Consider the following 17,217-nt stretch of genomic DNA (forward strand, 5'->3'; position numbering starts at 1 on the left):
AGTAATCAACTGGAATGTGTGCAATTTGTGTTGTTAGAAGGGTTTGAATGCCCATTAAAGTTTAACCACAAACGGGTGATTTTTTTTTTTTTACATGACAGATGAATAAGGTGATGTTTTTGGAAGTCGCTCCTTTCATTTGCTTTCACACTGCATATTTGCACTACAGTGAGTTAGCGATAAATACATAAAGGGGGTTTTCTTTTCCAAGTTTTCAGGAACTTAAAGGTGGAAAAATTATATGGATGCGAGAGGGGATAGGGCGAACATAAAAAAAGAAAGGTCAGTCTGCTCTGCCTTATTACAACTAAATGCATCTTGGTACACGATTGCTTATTGTGATGCTGCATGGACAACATAAAGGTCCAGGGCTTAAGCGAAATCATGTTCAGCCACATGCCTCCCTGGTCTCATACAGGCTTTTGTGTTGCAAATTCACTGTCAATATCATATGCAAGACTACACCGGCAGCATGGTGGCCCAGTGGTTAGCACTTTTGCCTCACAGCAAGAAGGTCCTGGGTTCAAACTGAAGGCCGTCCCAGGACCTTTCTGTGTGGAGGTTGCGTGTTCTCCCCGTGTCTGTGTGGGTTTCCTCCGGGTGCTCCGGTTTCCTCCCACCATCAAAAAGACGTGCATGTTAGGGTTACTACTCCTGTCTATGCCCCTGAGCAAGGCAATGTAAAGAAGAACTGGAGTTGGTCCCTGGGCGCTGCAGCTGCCCGCTGCTCCTACACAATAGGATGGGTTAAATGCAGAGGATGAATTCATTAGAAGAATACAATGTCGAATAAAGCGGCTTTCATTGTGACAGCAGATCTTTTGACTGTTACTTGTGATAGCATTCATCCTGTAGGTGAAGAGCAAATCAATCTGGCAAAGAGAAGAGTTTGATTCTATATTGACCAGTAGATAAGAGGGTCTATCTGTTTGCACACTCGAGAGCTCGGGAACGTACAGTAAAGGTGTGCAACGACTGCTGGATAACCAAAAGTTTGTGAAGGCAGCAGAGGAGATTAACTGTGTTGTGAGGTAGGCTCAAATCCCACACAGTCAGCATTTGGAAGGGGGAAGGGGGAGCGAGCCAGCGGATGTTACAGCGATCATGTAATACTGTGACTGTCGAGTTACTGCATTCCTAGATATCTATGCCAGTTTGCCAGGACCTCAGTGGGTGCAACCCTCTAAATATGCTCAGAATTTCAAGACCGTTCTGTGTGAGGTATTTTCGTTTTTGTCCTAGTTTCTACCTTAGCCATCTATTTAGACCATGGCTGTATTACGTACAGCAAGCTTAGATTCTTGGACGAGCAAAACTAAGAAAACTTTGAAAAATTTTATGTTTCAGAATCATGCCATCCCGCAAAGGTCTTTTTTTTTTTTTACTGTGGTTTACAAAGCCTATCAGCATGAGTGCCTGCTTTAAAATTCAAATTTAACTGTGACATACTGTCAATCTCATCAAGAGGTCTATCTATCTGTTTCACACAGTCTCAGTTTGAAATTGGCTTCCAGTAATGGGATTACTTTGTGATTACATTTGCACAGGGAGTGGGGTTTTTAGCTGTAATCAGCTCCATTATTTAATGTTACGCAGGTTTTTCAGCAGCAAAATACAAGATAAGGAAACCTTACCTCGCCTCTTTATTTAGCACTGGCATCCACGTTGAGGATAACCGACTGACAAATGTCGCATTCATTGAAGTAGGGGGGGTCTGCTGCAGTGATGGTAAAATGGATGGTCACAAGAAATATGAGGTTAGTGGAGCTGTAAAAGGTGATGAAAGGGGAGGGGAGAGGTAGGCTGAGCTGGCTGACACAGATCCTTGTTTGGCTTCCAGCTACTGTCTACGGTTGCGTTTTCAGTAGCAGTCACTCTTACTGTTGACATGCTTGCAGCATGTTAAGATATTCTCACATCTCCTAGTGCCGAGTCAGGATCTCCAAGTGGTCTAGGGTACTGACACTAGGATATGGGCAGAGGGGTGGTGTAGTAAGAAGCCTCCACACAAAAAAAGAAAAGGAATCAAAAACAAATCAAATACCATCCACAACGCTTAAGTCGTGTTTAGCGAGACACTCAAATCCCAACTAGCTCCTGGGGCACTGTTCTGTAGCTGACTTTTTGCTTGATGACAAGCAAATTTTGAAACCCATATTAGGAGGTGGACATGAATTCAAAATGTCCTTCACCAGTTTTTAAGACAGGCACTTGTATAGCGCTCCAACTGTGAAGAAACCTCACATGGTCTGGCTGCTGGCATCAGAGGGGTGACTATCAGTGACGCACTGCGAAGTAATTATTACCTTGGTTCACGTATGTATGAGACAAGTCAACGGGCTCTTGACAGAGTAGCGATGGCATGCACATCATGGAAAAGAGTTCGACCAAGCCTTACCCGGCTCCAAAGTTAATGCTAAACTTCAAATGATTTTGAACTCTTTTTACGGTTTATCGACAATAATTACTCTCGCATCATCTCATTTTGCAGGTTGCAGTTTGAAGATTACATCTAACAACTGGAATCAGATGAACAATGCTCAACATAACATACTGAAATGGAGAATTACCAACCCATCTGGGGATGTCAAACCCTTATTTGGGATTCATATATTGCAGGCCTTTGTGCTCAAACTGTTCAAACTCACCTTCGATGTGCGCAGAAATGCCATCAAATTCCATGCTACAAAAATAGAGAGAGAGAGCTGTGTTTTTCCTCCTACATAAAAGCTAGCTTAAAATATCAACCTGACACACTGACCACTTCTATAGACATCAATCTCCCGGAATATGAATGCGGCACCCAGTTTCACAACTGGCTCCTCAAAATCCAAACAGGATTAGGTGAACTCTCCCTAACAACACACACTCGACACAGTGAAAGAGATAATGATTAACTCTGGGGAACAAGAGCTAAGAGACCAGCCAATGACTACTGAGGTTATGTCATATGGCAAACATCTTTATCTTTTCTGAGCTTCATCTCAACTCTTTCTGTTCGCCTATCTGAAATGCACTTAATCACGGCCAACTGATATTGTGATCGAAATGACCACATAGTCTACCATCTCTGTCAGAGACTCCAAATCTATCTCCCTGAAGAATGTATAAGAACGTTTTGGGGCAGCTCACTATCTGGCTAGATGTAATTATCAGTACAGAACATACTAATTTCCTAAAGGCTTTTAAAGTCAATGCTCTAGGGATGTTATTCAAGTTCAAAAGTAAATATTAGAAAGGGCTACAGATGTGCAATTATACTGCATGAGAGAAGCCTAGTAATCTTTGCAGCATACACAGAATTTTTCTCATATCTAACGTTACAAGGAGCTCATACTACACGTCATATATCCTGAGTGTTATTGGTTTAGATATAAATTTGGGTAGGCTGACCTTTTCATCAAACAACATTTAGCATTTTTGTCAGGCAAGATAGGTACTTAACCAGTATCATAACTCCACTTCCACCTCCTAAATATCCTGTGTTATACAGAGAAGAGGGTGGGCTTACATTTACAGACTAAAACAACACTGTCTCTTTGATGATTATGTCCGGTGTGTGTACACCTCATGCATGCAGACCTGGGGGTCATCTAGAAGGCCATGTGAATGTGCAACATCGGATAGGAAGCAGCTGACTGTGGACCAGCAAAAAAAAATGCAAAGCTCAGGAAAAGCAAGCACTTCCTGGACTGGCGGAGCACTGGGTCGAATGAAGTATCGCACCGCTCATGCACTAGTTTGTAAGTGTGTAGCATATTGTGCCATGTATGGAGGTTGGTTCTTTAGTAGCGATAACTAACAAAACATTTGTGCCATTTCAGGCAGAATTTAACGGTACCTCAAGGGAGGGAACAGAATATCAGCTCTTGAGGTTTCTATCTAAGGGGCCTCCCTGTGTTGACTAAGCAAACCAGGTTATCAAGTTAATTAGCGAAAATCTTTGGATGACTGTTGCTGGTCTCAGCAACTCAATCATTCCTCTGAAAATTATTTTTAAAAGGGGGTAAAAAAGCTCTTTCTCTGGCCATTGCCCTTTGTGGTCATCCATCTGGCCTTGTCCCTGATGTTTACCACAGCGCTTCCACCTACGGCCATGTAATTATTGTCGAAGTAAGCACCAAGGTTATTTCCGTCCCTCAAACACTAGCAAGACACGGCCTTAGGGAAAGCTCACTTATGATGACGGCATTTCAGAAGGAGAATTCATTCTGTGCTGTTCTAAACTGCTACAGGGGTTGGGGAGGGGGGGGGTCACAGTTTTATAGCTATATTGACCATTTTACTTTCGAAGGTGAATCCCAAATTTGAAGTCAGGGTACTGGCTGTGGAGTAGCTAGATTTATACTTGCAAAGCCCTGGAGGGCACAGCCCGATCCAAAATATACACAGCGATGCCAGGAAGGACTGGAGGAGCTGACACAGCATAAATCCAGCATAGTGAGAATGTTTGCCAGGGGTATAAAAAAACACCACTAAAAAAAACCAGACATCTGGTGATCAGAAGAAAAGGCAATTTTGGTAAGCGGGAGCTGCAGTCTTGTGAATAAAATGACCATCATTTCCTAAACATAAATCAGTTAACCCCACTTATTTAATGCATAACATTAATTTCTAGAAAACACCGCTTCCCTGTTTGTCACCGAGGTATGTTTACCTCATGTGTTTTATCATGTGGTGGAAGCTAGGCCCTGATCTGAGTAGGCAGACCAGGTCCCCTTTAGCTGTGTGCACATACGTGGGAATGGCTTACACTATGAATAACTGATGCCACGGCTTCTGTCAAGTGGTTGGTACCGCTGGGGTTGCTCATGGCGCTGCACTGAAGGTGCTGCAGAAGAGGCTCTGGGAAGCTGGCGTGGGACGATGCGACTTTAGCCTTTTTCTTTCTCGCTGGGACTCAGACAGCTTTTGGGCAGCATAACCTAGAAACAGACACAGGTAAGGCGGTTAGTCCACACCACGTTTCAGCTTGGTGAAAACAAACAAACTATTAAACAAATAAAACCAAAACCCATCGATATACAATAGATGGACACCAGTAAACTTTGATGTATGCCGCACCCCTCATTATCTCAGGACCACCATGTTTAGCTAAGTGACCTTCGTCTAAGTACATTTTGGTAATTGGATATGATTGGGTATGGATGATCTAGAACACCACCTATGCTGCAGATGGAAAGTGTGAAACCTCTGATCACAACAACCATTCCTAAAACATTCTTATTTAATGAGATGATAAATGAATTCTGAAGTTGAATGGGTGCACAATTTCTCATTATTGCTGGAAGATCCCTTTCAGCCACCCCCTGGACCTTGAACAACATTTGAGGAGAAACCAGCCTAACTTGCAATTTCGACAACTCTTGAGGATAATTTCACAAAAGAAATTCAATGGCCACTGCAGTGCATGCCAGCAGGCCTCCTTGACAAGTGGTCTCCATTCAAGTCAAGACATGTCAATTTTATTTGTATTCATTACGATTACTTTTGGTCTCTAGCCGTCTTAACATTTCCTCACCGCCATTCAAGGTCATTAACCACCAAAGTCAGATAAGAGCCCGATAATGCTGTGCTACTGTGGAGGGGACGCTTTGATAAGTGGCGGCACGTGACTCCACTATTCTCTAACCTTGCCTCCACCTCACCCCCCCCCCATCCCACCCAAAATGTACGAGGACATACCATGAACACATCAAGTGAGGACTGGGGAAGTGTGCCAACGTTGCAGGAAAGAACAATAAAGTATAATCAGGTTGGAAAGAGGGCAAAAGGGTGAGCAGTGGGACAAGGGAAGTAGTGATGCGTTGTCTGGTGGTGGGTGGGGTCTGGTCTAAAAGTCAGAAAATGCTTTTTAAATAAATAACAGGTCTTGAATTTAAATGACTTCTTAAACGATTTATATCACTGTTCATGTGCAAATATTAATCAACAACTGTATAAACCAATATGGCTCTATCTATGAATATACCCAAATGCCACTTAAGATAGTACGTATCCTAAGGCTGGAGATAAAACTAAACTCAGCAGACATAAAACTGTTTTCCCTACAATCCCTTTGATATCTAAACTTCCAGATGGTCCTCGCTGGCTGCGATTCACAGACGTCTTGGCGCAAGTGGTTTCTGGCAATCTTATTGAGAGAGCAGCGGTTTCCAATCAAACACTGGCCTAGAAAGCAAACGGAGGTCCAGCCCCCAATTCCAGATCAATTTAATGACACGTTCTCCGCTTTTATTAGCGTCACGGCAAGAAATCCTGCTTGGTTAAAAGCACCCTGGAGGTGCCTATCAGAAGTCCCAGCCTGCCTGATGCCAGCGCACAATCATATCAACGACCTTGTGGGCAAGAGCCGACTTCCACGAAGTGCCCCAACGTTTTGTTTAAATATAGTCAACTTCCAAAGATTAAACACGCCGGGTGATGGTATCTGTGAGCCGGACACTGTGAACTTAGATTCATGTGTTGACTGTTCAAAGACATCAATGGCAAACGAGTGCAGAAATTAAATGCCTATGCAGGACACACACACCCACACCCACACAACTTCACAGCTCTGTAATAGTTAACCTGTCATTTATGTAAATAAAACACATATTGTTAGTGGCATATCGCTGAACTGTTACTAAGTATTGATTGTGATAAGAGTTGTCTGTCAGAGACCTTTCATTAGGCCGGTTTTAAGATTTCTTTCTCAGTAAACCTAGAATGCACCGCTGTGAAGGAAGGAGGGGAGAGCAGGCTGCACAGGGTTTAAGTTACAGCACACTGGGGTCCTTCACACAGAACTCTGGGAACCGGCCTGTGCACCTCGCCGCACTTGTGTAACAATATCCACTAGGATAACAAAAATGACCAGAACAAAACAACCCCGAACGCAAATTATCACCTGAACAATCACAACAGACAAGAGCAAGTATGAAAAAGGGCCCGACAGGTAGGTTTAACAGGCACGGCCCTGAGGGCTCTGAGGCAGTATTTCCAGTCACGAGTCATGCACATAAGTCTGTCAGGGATCATATATACATTTTGATTACGAGGGAACCATTTCTCTCGCTCATGTGATGTTTGCCGTGACAAAAAGGAAGAGGCTGAATGCTGACGAAGCAATGTGGATGTGAGGGTGAGATGCTCTGCGTTTCTCTAGTTGGGTGGGGGGGGTTGTTTGTCTGTCATCTCTTTGGCGGTGCTAACACTAGCATGGTCTGCCTGGTGCCTCGCAATCTGGTCCTTGAGACTAAAGCGAGACGGGGGGGCGAATCATATTGTGTCAAATCTTCTTCTCCGCATTTGGTCACAGCATCTAATTTGTGCACATGAGGCCTCGGAAAACCATTAATCTGTGAGGAAGTTGGTATGAAAACAGGAAAGAAGTAACTGGCTATGACTGTTGCAGCCTGTCATAAACAGCAACAGGCTCTTCAAAAAAGAAAAAGAAAAAAGTGGAACTTGTGCATTCGGGGGGGTTTTCCTATTGTCCAAATTGTCCTGCTTGGGACAGACTGACTCAAGAGGGCATGCCAATGACCTTGTTAAACCAAATAAAAGAGGTGCTTTGTTACTGTCTGGCGGCTTTGGTGTTTGGATGACGGATGAAAAGGTGTTTAAGACCATAGACCGACAGTTGGCGGGTGGATCACTAGGACCGGGATGATCTCATACTGCTCATAAGCACGGTGAAATCTTGGGATGTGGTTATTCAAATGTTAGCATATACACAAAGACACACACACACAAAAAGAAATGTCTAAAAACAGGACTCAACCTATATCCTGTTGGTATTTCAGGTCAGCTCAAAACACGGGAATGTCTGCTCTTGGAAGTGCCGATTCACTCGACCTATGAGAGTACGAGGAGCTGTCACATCCATCTGTTCCCTTCCTCTCCATAAAAAGGACACCGAGAGCAAAGTATACGGTCATATAAAATGAGCAGTGACACAAGCCGGCGTACAACACGTTCTAGTGCAGAGGGAAGCCGAGGTTAGACAATCATTGGAAAAAAGAAGGTTTACTTAATCAGGATTTCACAATCATATACCTAGCCCTCTCATAGGACTTGATTATGAGATTCTTAGTGCAGACTCTTCTATTTATAGGTGAAATAACTGAGGTCAAAATTCTTTTTTTTTTTACCCACCGCCGTGGCTTACAGTGCACAACCAGCCTATTATGGTTTCAAAGTGGGATTGCAGGGATGGTGGTTACTAACCCAGTACATTTCCTTCTCTGTTACACACTGGTTATTCTAATTTGGAGTAGCTGAACCAGCCGTGCCTGAAAGTTTCAGACCATGCCACCTAACCTTCTGACATCCGTGTCATGTTTTCCTTGGATCGATGAGAACAAGGTACAATAAAAATAACCGGGTCATTGTTGAGATGGGTGCGAGCAGGATGTGTGGTGGCTAGTTTGTGCCCATTCATCACCGCCATAGAAATCAAATTTACTTGGATGCCGAAAGCGGACAAACTCATCAGATTTTACTAATCAACTAGGCTACTCATTAGTCCTCACCGTTGAGATGCTTTTCTTTTTTGAAGTCACTCATCCTCCTCATTTTTAGACGCTATCTTAAAAGGCCCGTTGGAGAAATGTTTCTGAAGGACTTTTTCTTTTTAATTTAGCCCCTGGCTCTTCATACAATGGGGTCACTCCTAAGAATTTTGAAAACATGAGATAACCTGCATTTTTCAGACGGCGTGGAAGCCTCTAGAAGTAATGAGCAGTATCGGCATACCAATTAAAGCAAGACCGATACTGGAACCGCCTGTTAAAATGTAAAAAAAAATGTTGGCGTTCTCCTTTAGAAAAACAGTATCATTTTACCATCACCCCATGCATGCTTTACCATACCAGTGATAAAAATAAAAATGGTTAAAATTTCAATTCGGGTCCAATTTCTGCATAGCACTCCTACTGGAGAGATAGAGAGAGCGAGAGAGAGAGAGAGAGAGAGATGAGATGAGAGAGAGCGAGAGAGAGAGAGAGAGAGAGAGAGAGAGTGAGTGAGTGAGAGCAAGAGAGCGAGAGACACACACACACAGACAGACAGACAGACAGACAGACAGACAGACGAGACAGAGCGATACAGACAGAGAGACAGAGAGACAAGAAAGGGAGCTGGAGAGAGAGCGAGAGACGGAGAGAGAGAGACAGACAGGGAGAGGGACAGACAGACAGAGAGGGAGATGGAGAGTGAGAGAGACGGGGAGTGAGAGAGACAAAGAGAGATACAGACAGAGAGAGGGAGATGGAGCGAGACGGAGAGTGAGAGAGAGAGAGAGAGAGAGAGAGAGAGAGAGAGAGAGAGAGAGAGAGAGAGAGAGAGAGAGAGAGAGAGAGAGACAGAGACAGAGACAGAGATGGGGAGAGAGAGAGAGAGACAGAGAGCGAGAGACACAGACAGACAGAGAGAACGAAAGAGAGAGGCACACAGAGAGACACAGAAACAGAGACACACAGAGAAACACAGAGACAGATAAGAGCGACAGAGAGAGACAGACAAACAGAGGGAAATGGAGAGCAAGAGAGATGGAGAGAGAGAGAGAGAAATACAGGGAGAAGAGAGAGACAGAGAGAGACACAGACACAGAGAGCGAGAGGAAGAGAGAGAGCGAGAGAGAGAGAGAGAGAGAGAGAGAGAGAGAGAGAGAGAGAGAGAGAGAGAGAGAGAGAGAGAGAGAGAGATCAAGCAGTGGTTAAGAGCCAGAGTTAAACTCACGACACGAGCCTGCGGTGTGTCTTAGCTGACTGATCCACACCCCAGCTGGGCCCTGTTTCAATCATCACTTTGGTGAAGGATTCGAGACCACAGGCTGCATACTGATCTTTGACTTTTATCAAAAGCCTTCATTTAAAGAACAGTTCAATAAAAAGTCAAACTGCCAATAAAAATGCCTCTCCAAGAATAGCGACTTGATTGTCATTTCCAAACCACAACAGACACAGGAGGAGCCTATATTTAAAAAGGCAGGACAATGAAAGGGAAAGGAGTGATTTAAAGACTCCATTAGAGAACTTGGGCTTGTGCAAAATAGGCAGTGAGGGACAAGATGCTTTGCAGGAAACGTGTTTTTTTTTTCTTCCTCTATGTAAGTACCGATTATGGAGGTGTGATAACGCCTTACCATGGGAGTCTCAATCCTCACTGAGATAATGTGTGGCCTCAATATTTTATCAACAACAATGATGTAATATCCCAAAACACTAATTATAAAGTCAAAGAAAACACCCCATTATTGTCAATGCAACATGATTTCAAGGTTCTTGTGAAGAAGAAAAGAAAACCTTTACATGACTAACACTACTTGTGGGGGCTGACCTATAAACCAAATGAGTTGGACACAGAATGGTTAAAGGGGGTAAAAAAAAAAAAGAAAAAAGAAGAGAGACATTACAGACTTTAGGAGGAAACAAAGTCTGCCCCCCCCCTCACCCCCAGATCTGGAGTTGAACACAGCATTTAGTAAATCATCACTGGCCCAAAATGGCCCCAGTGTCACCAATCTGAGATTCACGCAAGCTGCTTCGGCGAGGGAAAAACACTAAACGGGAAAAAAAAAGAAGCTTTTCTAGCACATAACCTGTGTGACCGTGTTCATACGCTGGGTCATACTCCTGTACTCGGCTGGGTTTTCCTCATCAAGACATTACAATAGCACACCATGAGCCTGGAAAAATTCCTTGAAGTTTAGCCAAGACCTAATCTGCCACTTTCAACATGTACAACGGCAACTCTGCTCAGATTGAGGAATTCTCATCATAAATTTAAAAAGAAAGAAAGAAAGAAAATCGCCCAAGAGCTACACCACGTAGAAATGTTAAAAACACATACGACATTTTGATTGTGAGAAAGAGGGAAGTTAAAAACAAATCCAATGGGACAAAGAGAAAGGATAAAGAGATGCATGGACTTACTGTACCTTGGTGTGCTTACTGCAAAGGAGCCACCGCTGACATCGTAGTGCAATCCTTAACTCCGCTGTGAAGAGAGACCAGGGGCTGGTCAGAGTACAAGACAAAACAAGTAGAGAGAGGGAGAGAGAGAGAGAGAGAGAGAGAGAGAGAGAGAGAGAGAGGGAGGGAGAGAGACAAAAGAAGAGAGTCAGAGATGTATGTGCCTGCACAAGCCAATTGTGTGCCGTTCGGCCTCTCGCGGAGCCAAGTGCTCTCTCAGACGGACACGCAGGGACTGATAACGGTGGCCTTCCTCCTTAGGATTATGTTTCCTCCTCGAGCCCTCTGACAAGCAGCCATGTGACTCCAGTGACCACTAAACACTGAGTCATAGGCTGCTTCTCAAACACGCATACTGTCACACACACACACACACACACGCACGCATGCATTTATACACACATGCACATTCAGCCTTTTTCATATTTTCCAACTATCACATACCGACTACGTAATCGCACATGTAGACCGCACGCTCAAACATACGCCCGCAAACACACTTCAATCAATAGTGTAGAAAAATTATGATCCAAGTGTATCAAATGACGATCAGGAGTATATTAACGCCAAACGTGGCCACAACAAGTTATCGCAAGCTCAGTAAATGTCATAAAGATCATATGCAATATCTCCTGTGTGGAAATCACCAGTTTTACATCTACGATGACACAATCTTGTGTTAGGACACACGGACGATGTTTGGATAGTTTTGAGGGTCAAATGGGGCACATGAAATTGATAACCACAACTGGTTGGTTTACCACGCCATTGAAATAACCGAGCCCTGAGCCTAATGGCACCTCTCATTCCAAATAGCAAATAAAGGTTGCAATATACCCTCAGTGCAATGACTCATCCCCCTGTCCTAACTGCACTGGGCTTGTTTTCTCATGAAACCTGCATCAGGAAATAAAGGCCTGGTCTTAGCTTGCTCAATACTCCAACAATGACGAGTCCCTTTGAATAAGCTATGCCAACAACCAAAATGCGTAAAGGTAAATAATGTTTAAAATGAAGCCACAAAAAAACCCCAAGACCCATATTTCTGTCAAAGAGCCAAATTTAGGGGGGGAAAAAAACAAAAACAGCCAGACTAGGCATGGTGACCTGGTTTTGCATTTAGTCCGAGGCTACAGTTCCCAAATAGCATAACGTCTGCTCAGCAAAAACTAAGGGTCCAGGGAAATCCTTTCTCGCCCCCTCTGAAAATTCAATTACTTGGTCCACAATACCTGGGTCAAAAATTACCATTCTCTCACCTTAATCTGCAAAGGACACTTACGTCATGTTTAAGCATATCCAAGGTGGGCACACGTGTACCTTGGACACGAGTAAATTAAATGCATCGTGCATGCATGAAATCAGCAAAGAGGTATTTAATAGCTGTTTTACCTAATTATCTGGCACTGACATTGATGAGATTCTGTCAAAATGCACCATAATGAAATCGATCACTTGCCATGTAATGCAACACTTGCACAAGACTACATATTTTATACTGTTTCCAATGCGTCTAGTCAACATAAATCTTATGAGAAAGAGTGTGGCTCAATATGCCACAACTGAAAATCTAAGAAATCTGCATATATTTAAAAAACAACAACAACAACAACAACCAAAAAGCATAAATCTAAAGCAAAATTGACTATGGAATCAAAAATAGTCTTCAGTTCCATACTTTTAGGGCGAAGACGAGGAACCTATACCATATTTGTCTAAATCCCTATTTTAACACTAGAACGACCGGGATTTCACTCATACCTAAAACGACCGTGGGCGGTCAAAATGACGGCCGGTTTTTAAACTCTTTATTCTGTCAAGATAAATACCTAATTGAGATATTAACGCGTTGCATATGTTATTATGTCTGTTACGAAATGTCTGACTCCAAAATGAACATTTTAACAACTTCAATACTATTTTTTAAACAATTTAAAATGGCCGCTGTCCAACGCCTGTAAATACCGCAACGCCTCGGTGGTGGTCACCGTGTGTCTGAAACGGCGTCTGTACCCAGACATGCTGGAAATAATCAGAAATCACGTTTCGACTGTTACTCTGCACTGGAGAACGCTAACGTGTTTCTGAGACAGAGCAATGAACTTCACGAAGGAAATGACGCGACCAACACACGTCATAAATAGTATAGCGAATTCAAGGGGTGCAGCCCGGGAACCGCCACAGCCGGGACGCGAACCCGTGCCTCCCGCACCGCGGTCGACTGCGTTAACCAGTCGACTAAAGGGTCCGACCCGTTAGCCGAGGGCTAGCGGGTCTATTTATCCGCGCATGTTACAATAGTCACACGACGCACACGATCACGCGCAAATTACGAGACGGTCTTTTTGACGGCTCATGGTCGTTTTAGGTAGATCTTATCATAACTTTTTTTTTTGCAATTGATCCGAAACTCGTCTTAATGCTAATATATGCAATTTTAGGGGCAATCGCGGAGCAGCAGGTCTGTATCTTTTTTTTTCTCTCGCAAAGTTACTAAAACTTTGAAAATCCCAAACCGTCAAAATGACGGCCTTGGTCGTTCTAGTTTAAGACATGCCACATGCACGCCGCTTACGTCCTTTTGCAAAGAGGGAAAACACTTAATTTAAAAAAAAAAAAAAACAAGTCACTGAAAAAGCAACACTATTACACAAATAATCCAACACAAAGTTATCAAAGCACCTGGATTAACTGCATTTTGCGCCCGACAAAGAACAGTCCTGTGATCCAAACATGTTGCTTACCAGTTGGTCAAATAATCAAGCATTCCACACCAGCTTACCAGTCTTTAGAATGGAAGAAATGCCTGAGACCAGGGTTGACAAGCGCGTGTGTGTGTGTGTGTGTGTGTGTGTGTGTGTGTGTGCGTGTGTGTGTACACGCCACACATGCATCCCTGTGAGTGTGTGAGATATAATTGTTTGTCCCCAAAGATGTGTGTGCTCACTGTGGAGTCACATGCATGTCTTGCTGGGGAAAGAAACATGGTTTAAAGATCTGGTAATAGCATTACCTGCCGGCATCTGTGGTTAGCTATAAGAAGATAGGACTGACCGCATGTAGCTGAGGAATCATCAGCTTTTTTTTTTGTACGCCATGACTCATACTCATACAGCTTCACCTCCATATGGAAACATTGCTCTCATTTCAGCTGTGTCTCTGAAATGCCCCGCGGTTAGCTATTTGCACGTGGAAAAAGGTTTTTTGTTTTTTGTTTTTCCTATTTTGGGCTAAAAGTGGTGAACTACAGTATCCTGCACTCCATCCAAGCCATCTCTGAAGGATGCAATTAAAAAAGTTATTTCTCTACCGACAAGTGTCAAATGATAAACAGGACTAAAGAGCGACCACAGTAGTCATTTATATGACAGCACTATTCATCAAGGAATCACGCTTTAATCTCGAGACTTAAAACAACTGGGAAATATGAACTCTGAAATCTATCAAAGCCTCAAAAACAGCAGCCTCTCTTCTTCCCAGTTTCCTGTTATTTTTCTCTTCCTTCGGCTCTAAAACAAATCTATCTGGCCATCTTCCTGGAAGAAATTCTGCGGTCGACTAGCAGCAGAAAAAAACAAACTTAAAAAAAAAAAAAAAACAATCAACCGGCGAAACAAAGGGTAAATTGGATTAAAAAAAAAACAAACAAACAAACAAAAATAAAAAAATAAAGGACAGCACATTACATTAATTGGCTGACCAACATGAAGAAACTGTGTTTTGCAGGTTTCAACTTTAACTTACTTCCATGCATCCCTGAGGGAAAAGCCAAAATGTCAGAGAGGCTCACCAGAATCCTGATCAGCTAACTTTCTCTCTCCTCTGTCCCCTTCAGGTCCCCTGGCTGCAGTCCGGTAATGTAAGGAAAGACCCCCCGTTAAGGCTTTTGCCGACAGCAGCTGCCCTGTTTGTTGATCTCTATGGGGATCTGGTGGCGGTGTGATGATCACTTCTGCTGCTGTTAATAAGTCGGTTTGCCTGAAATAGCTCCGCAGTTTACCGTTGCTTTTCAATGTGTAGATGTCTCTGCCTCCCTCCTAGAGACTCCTCACTAGCTTCACAGAGGGCTGAGGGGTGGGGGGGGTGGGGGGGTGCAGTACCCAGGACTTCAGCATGACTGTGCTAAGCTCAGTGCACATAGTAACTGGAACATATCCAGGCTGAAAGAGCCAACAGCTGCGCTCAATGAATTCATTCTCTCTCTCTCTCTCTCTCTCTCTCTCTCTCTCTCTCTCTCTCTCTCTCTCTCTCTCTCTCTCTCTCTCTCTCTCTCTCTCTCTCTCTCTCTCTCTCTCTCAAAAACTAAGACTGCACCTGTCTTGGGGTGCAGAGGGATGTAAAGGCAAATGAGGACCATGAAGCACTTGGCAGCTCAAATAATGCCTGCCCATAGTCATTGTATCTAAAAAAAGGCAAATGGTATCACCACTTGGACTCCAGTATCTCCATACCTCAAAAAGTCAAAAGACTGTCAGAAGAGTGTTTTTACACCACTGTGGTTGGTCAAAACACCCTGTGGAATTCAGACAAACTCAAATCGACAGCCAACATGGAAATTTGCACACTTGAGGCACAGAAAGCATTTTGGGGAAACAAACTGTTTGAAATATCTGGGGAGGGGATTGACTGCAATCACGAACCAAAAGCTTAACAAAGGAATTTAAAATGTAGCCTACATGCATCTTCAACAGTACTCTCTACATTTAATTTGCAACACAGATACTTTTTACTGCATGCAGCAACCAGGAAATGCTGGGGGGGGGGGATTGCCAGTGCAAATTAAAAAAACAAACAATATGATGAGTCTGACACATAGGGACTTTTTTTTGTTTCTTTTCTATAAGGTTTAGGTTGGATATTTCCTTTGTACAACCCCGTGGAGCAATATATCGCCTTACAAAGGTACCATATAATCATATCTGTTGTCAATCCATCTTGAAGAGCCTGTAACTAGAGGGCTAAATGTGTTTCACTCATTCATACATTAATGATGGTATGAAATATTATATCCCCTACCAAACAACACCATTTTATATTTTCCAGTGTGGTCAAAAGGTCCCTAACCAATAGAGCTCTCATAGTACTAGGGTAGGGTGTGTCACTTTTGCTCAACATTACACCCAAGGCGACTCAGGTTACAGCAACAGTACAAAAGGCACAGACATGCTGTCACAAAATATGGTTAAGCGTGAGTGTTTGACCCCGTACAGGTTGAAATAACCCTCGTTATCCTCATGAGACCCAGAATGGGGCAGGAGTGATTTTTTTCCCCCAATTACGCCCTAGTCTCCCAGAACCTAAACAATGGGCCTGAAATCTCATACTAGACTGAGACACAAACAGGCTTTTTAACCATTCCCTGGGAAATAGGCCACTGTAGTACAGTGGACTCCAAAGGTTTAGGGGTAAAATTAATGTTATTCCAGATTAAGAAATGTATGGAAACATAAACCATGAGACCTTCATAGTCAAGCTTTCGACTAGCCATGCCTGCCACTGGCCTTTCCCAGAGCTTAGGGGACGAAAGCAGGCCAACTTGAAAAGTTTAGATTTTAATGAAATAAGAATAGGCCAATAATTATCTCCGTCAGGCGGTAGCCTGGAGGGGATATGTGTGTATATGTGTGTCTGTCCGTGGCTAATCTCGCAAACCACTGGACCTATCAGCCTAAATTTTTTTGTGCACAGTCATGACTATATGATGACGAACCTCTCATGGCTGCATGTGTAATGTCCATGCCTTGTAACATATTTTAGTAATGTTTCTGGTGTAAGTTGTAATGTTTATTCTGGTCACAAGAGGGCGCTCCAGTTTAAAGTGTCGTATACGTGAGACGTTCTTGGTTCACGTTGAGCCCGGAAGTACCGGAGTGAGAGAGCCATATTAGTATGCCATGGCTCGCAGATGTGCCGTTGTCGTTATGCAAATGTTTCACTAAAGATTCAGAAACGCGGCTTCGTGGCACTCGAGTTATTATTTCAAAACTTTACAGCAGGGATTCAAAACCTTTGAAAAGTGTTCCCGCTATTGCCGCTGGCTCTCTTCATTCACTCTAGCTTGCTCGACAGGCGCTACTTTCTGTTGCTGGCCGTTCCAAATCGACCGAGCCCACGAGCGAGTCATGCCGACGGTTGAATCAGATCGGGCAGTGATGCAGTGGCGCCCCCAGAAATGTTTCATAGGGGTGGCCAAATGGGGCCACTGCAAATCTTGGGGTGGCCCACCAAAACCAAAAGCCATGACTGCCTTTCAGCAAAT

General features: G+C 43.5%; 1 protein-coding gene across 1 annotated transcript in view; it reads right to left on the bottom strand.

Annotated features, from left to right (window-relative positions):
• slc4a2b (solute carrier family 4 member 2b) overlaps positions 1–17,217 on the bottom strand; it is a 47,496-nt gene that overhangs the window by 22,117 nt on the left and 8,162 nt on the right. Inside the window, exons 2-3 of the mRNA XM_056299645.1 lie at positions 10,925–11,003; positions 4,754–4,925 (exon numbers count right to left, since the gene is read on the bottom strand). Coding sequence (XP_056155620.1) covers positions 4,754–4,813 — 60 coding nt within the window. The 5' untranslated portion in view covers positions 4,814–4,925; positions 10,925–11,003. The remainder of the gene's footprint in view (positions 1–4,753; positions 4,926–10,924; positions 11,004–17,217) is intronic.

Source organism: Lampris incognitus, chromosome 19 (assembly GCF_029633865.1).
Source record: "Lampris incognitus isolate fLamInc1 chromosome 19, fLamInc1.hap2, whole genome shotgun sequence".
NCBI lineage: Eukaryota > Metazoa > Chordata > Actinopteri > Lampriformes > Lampridae > Lampris > Lampris incognitus.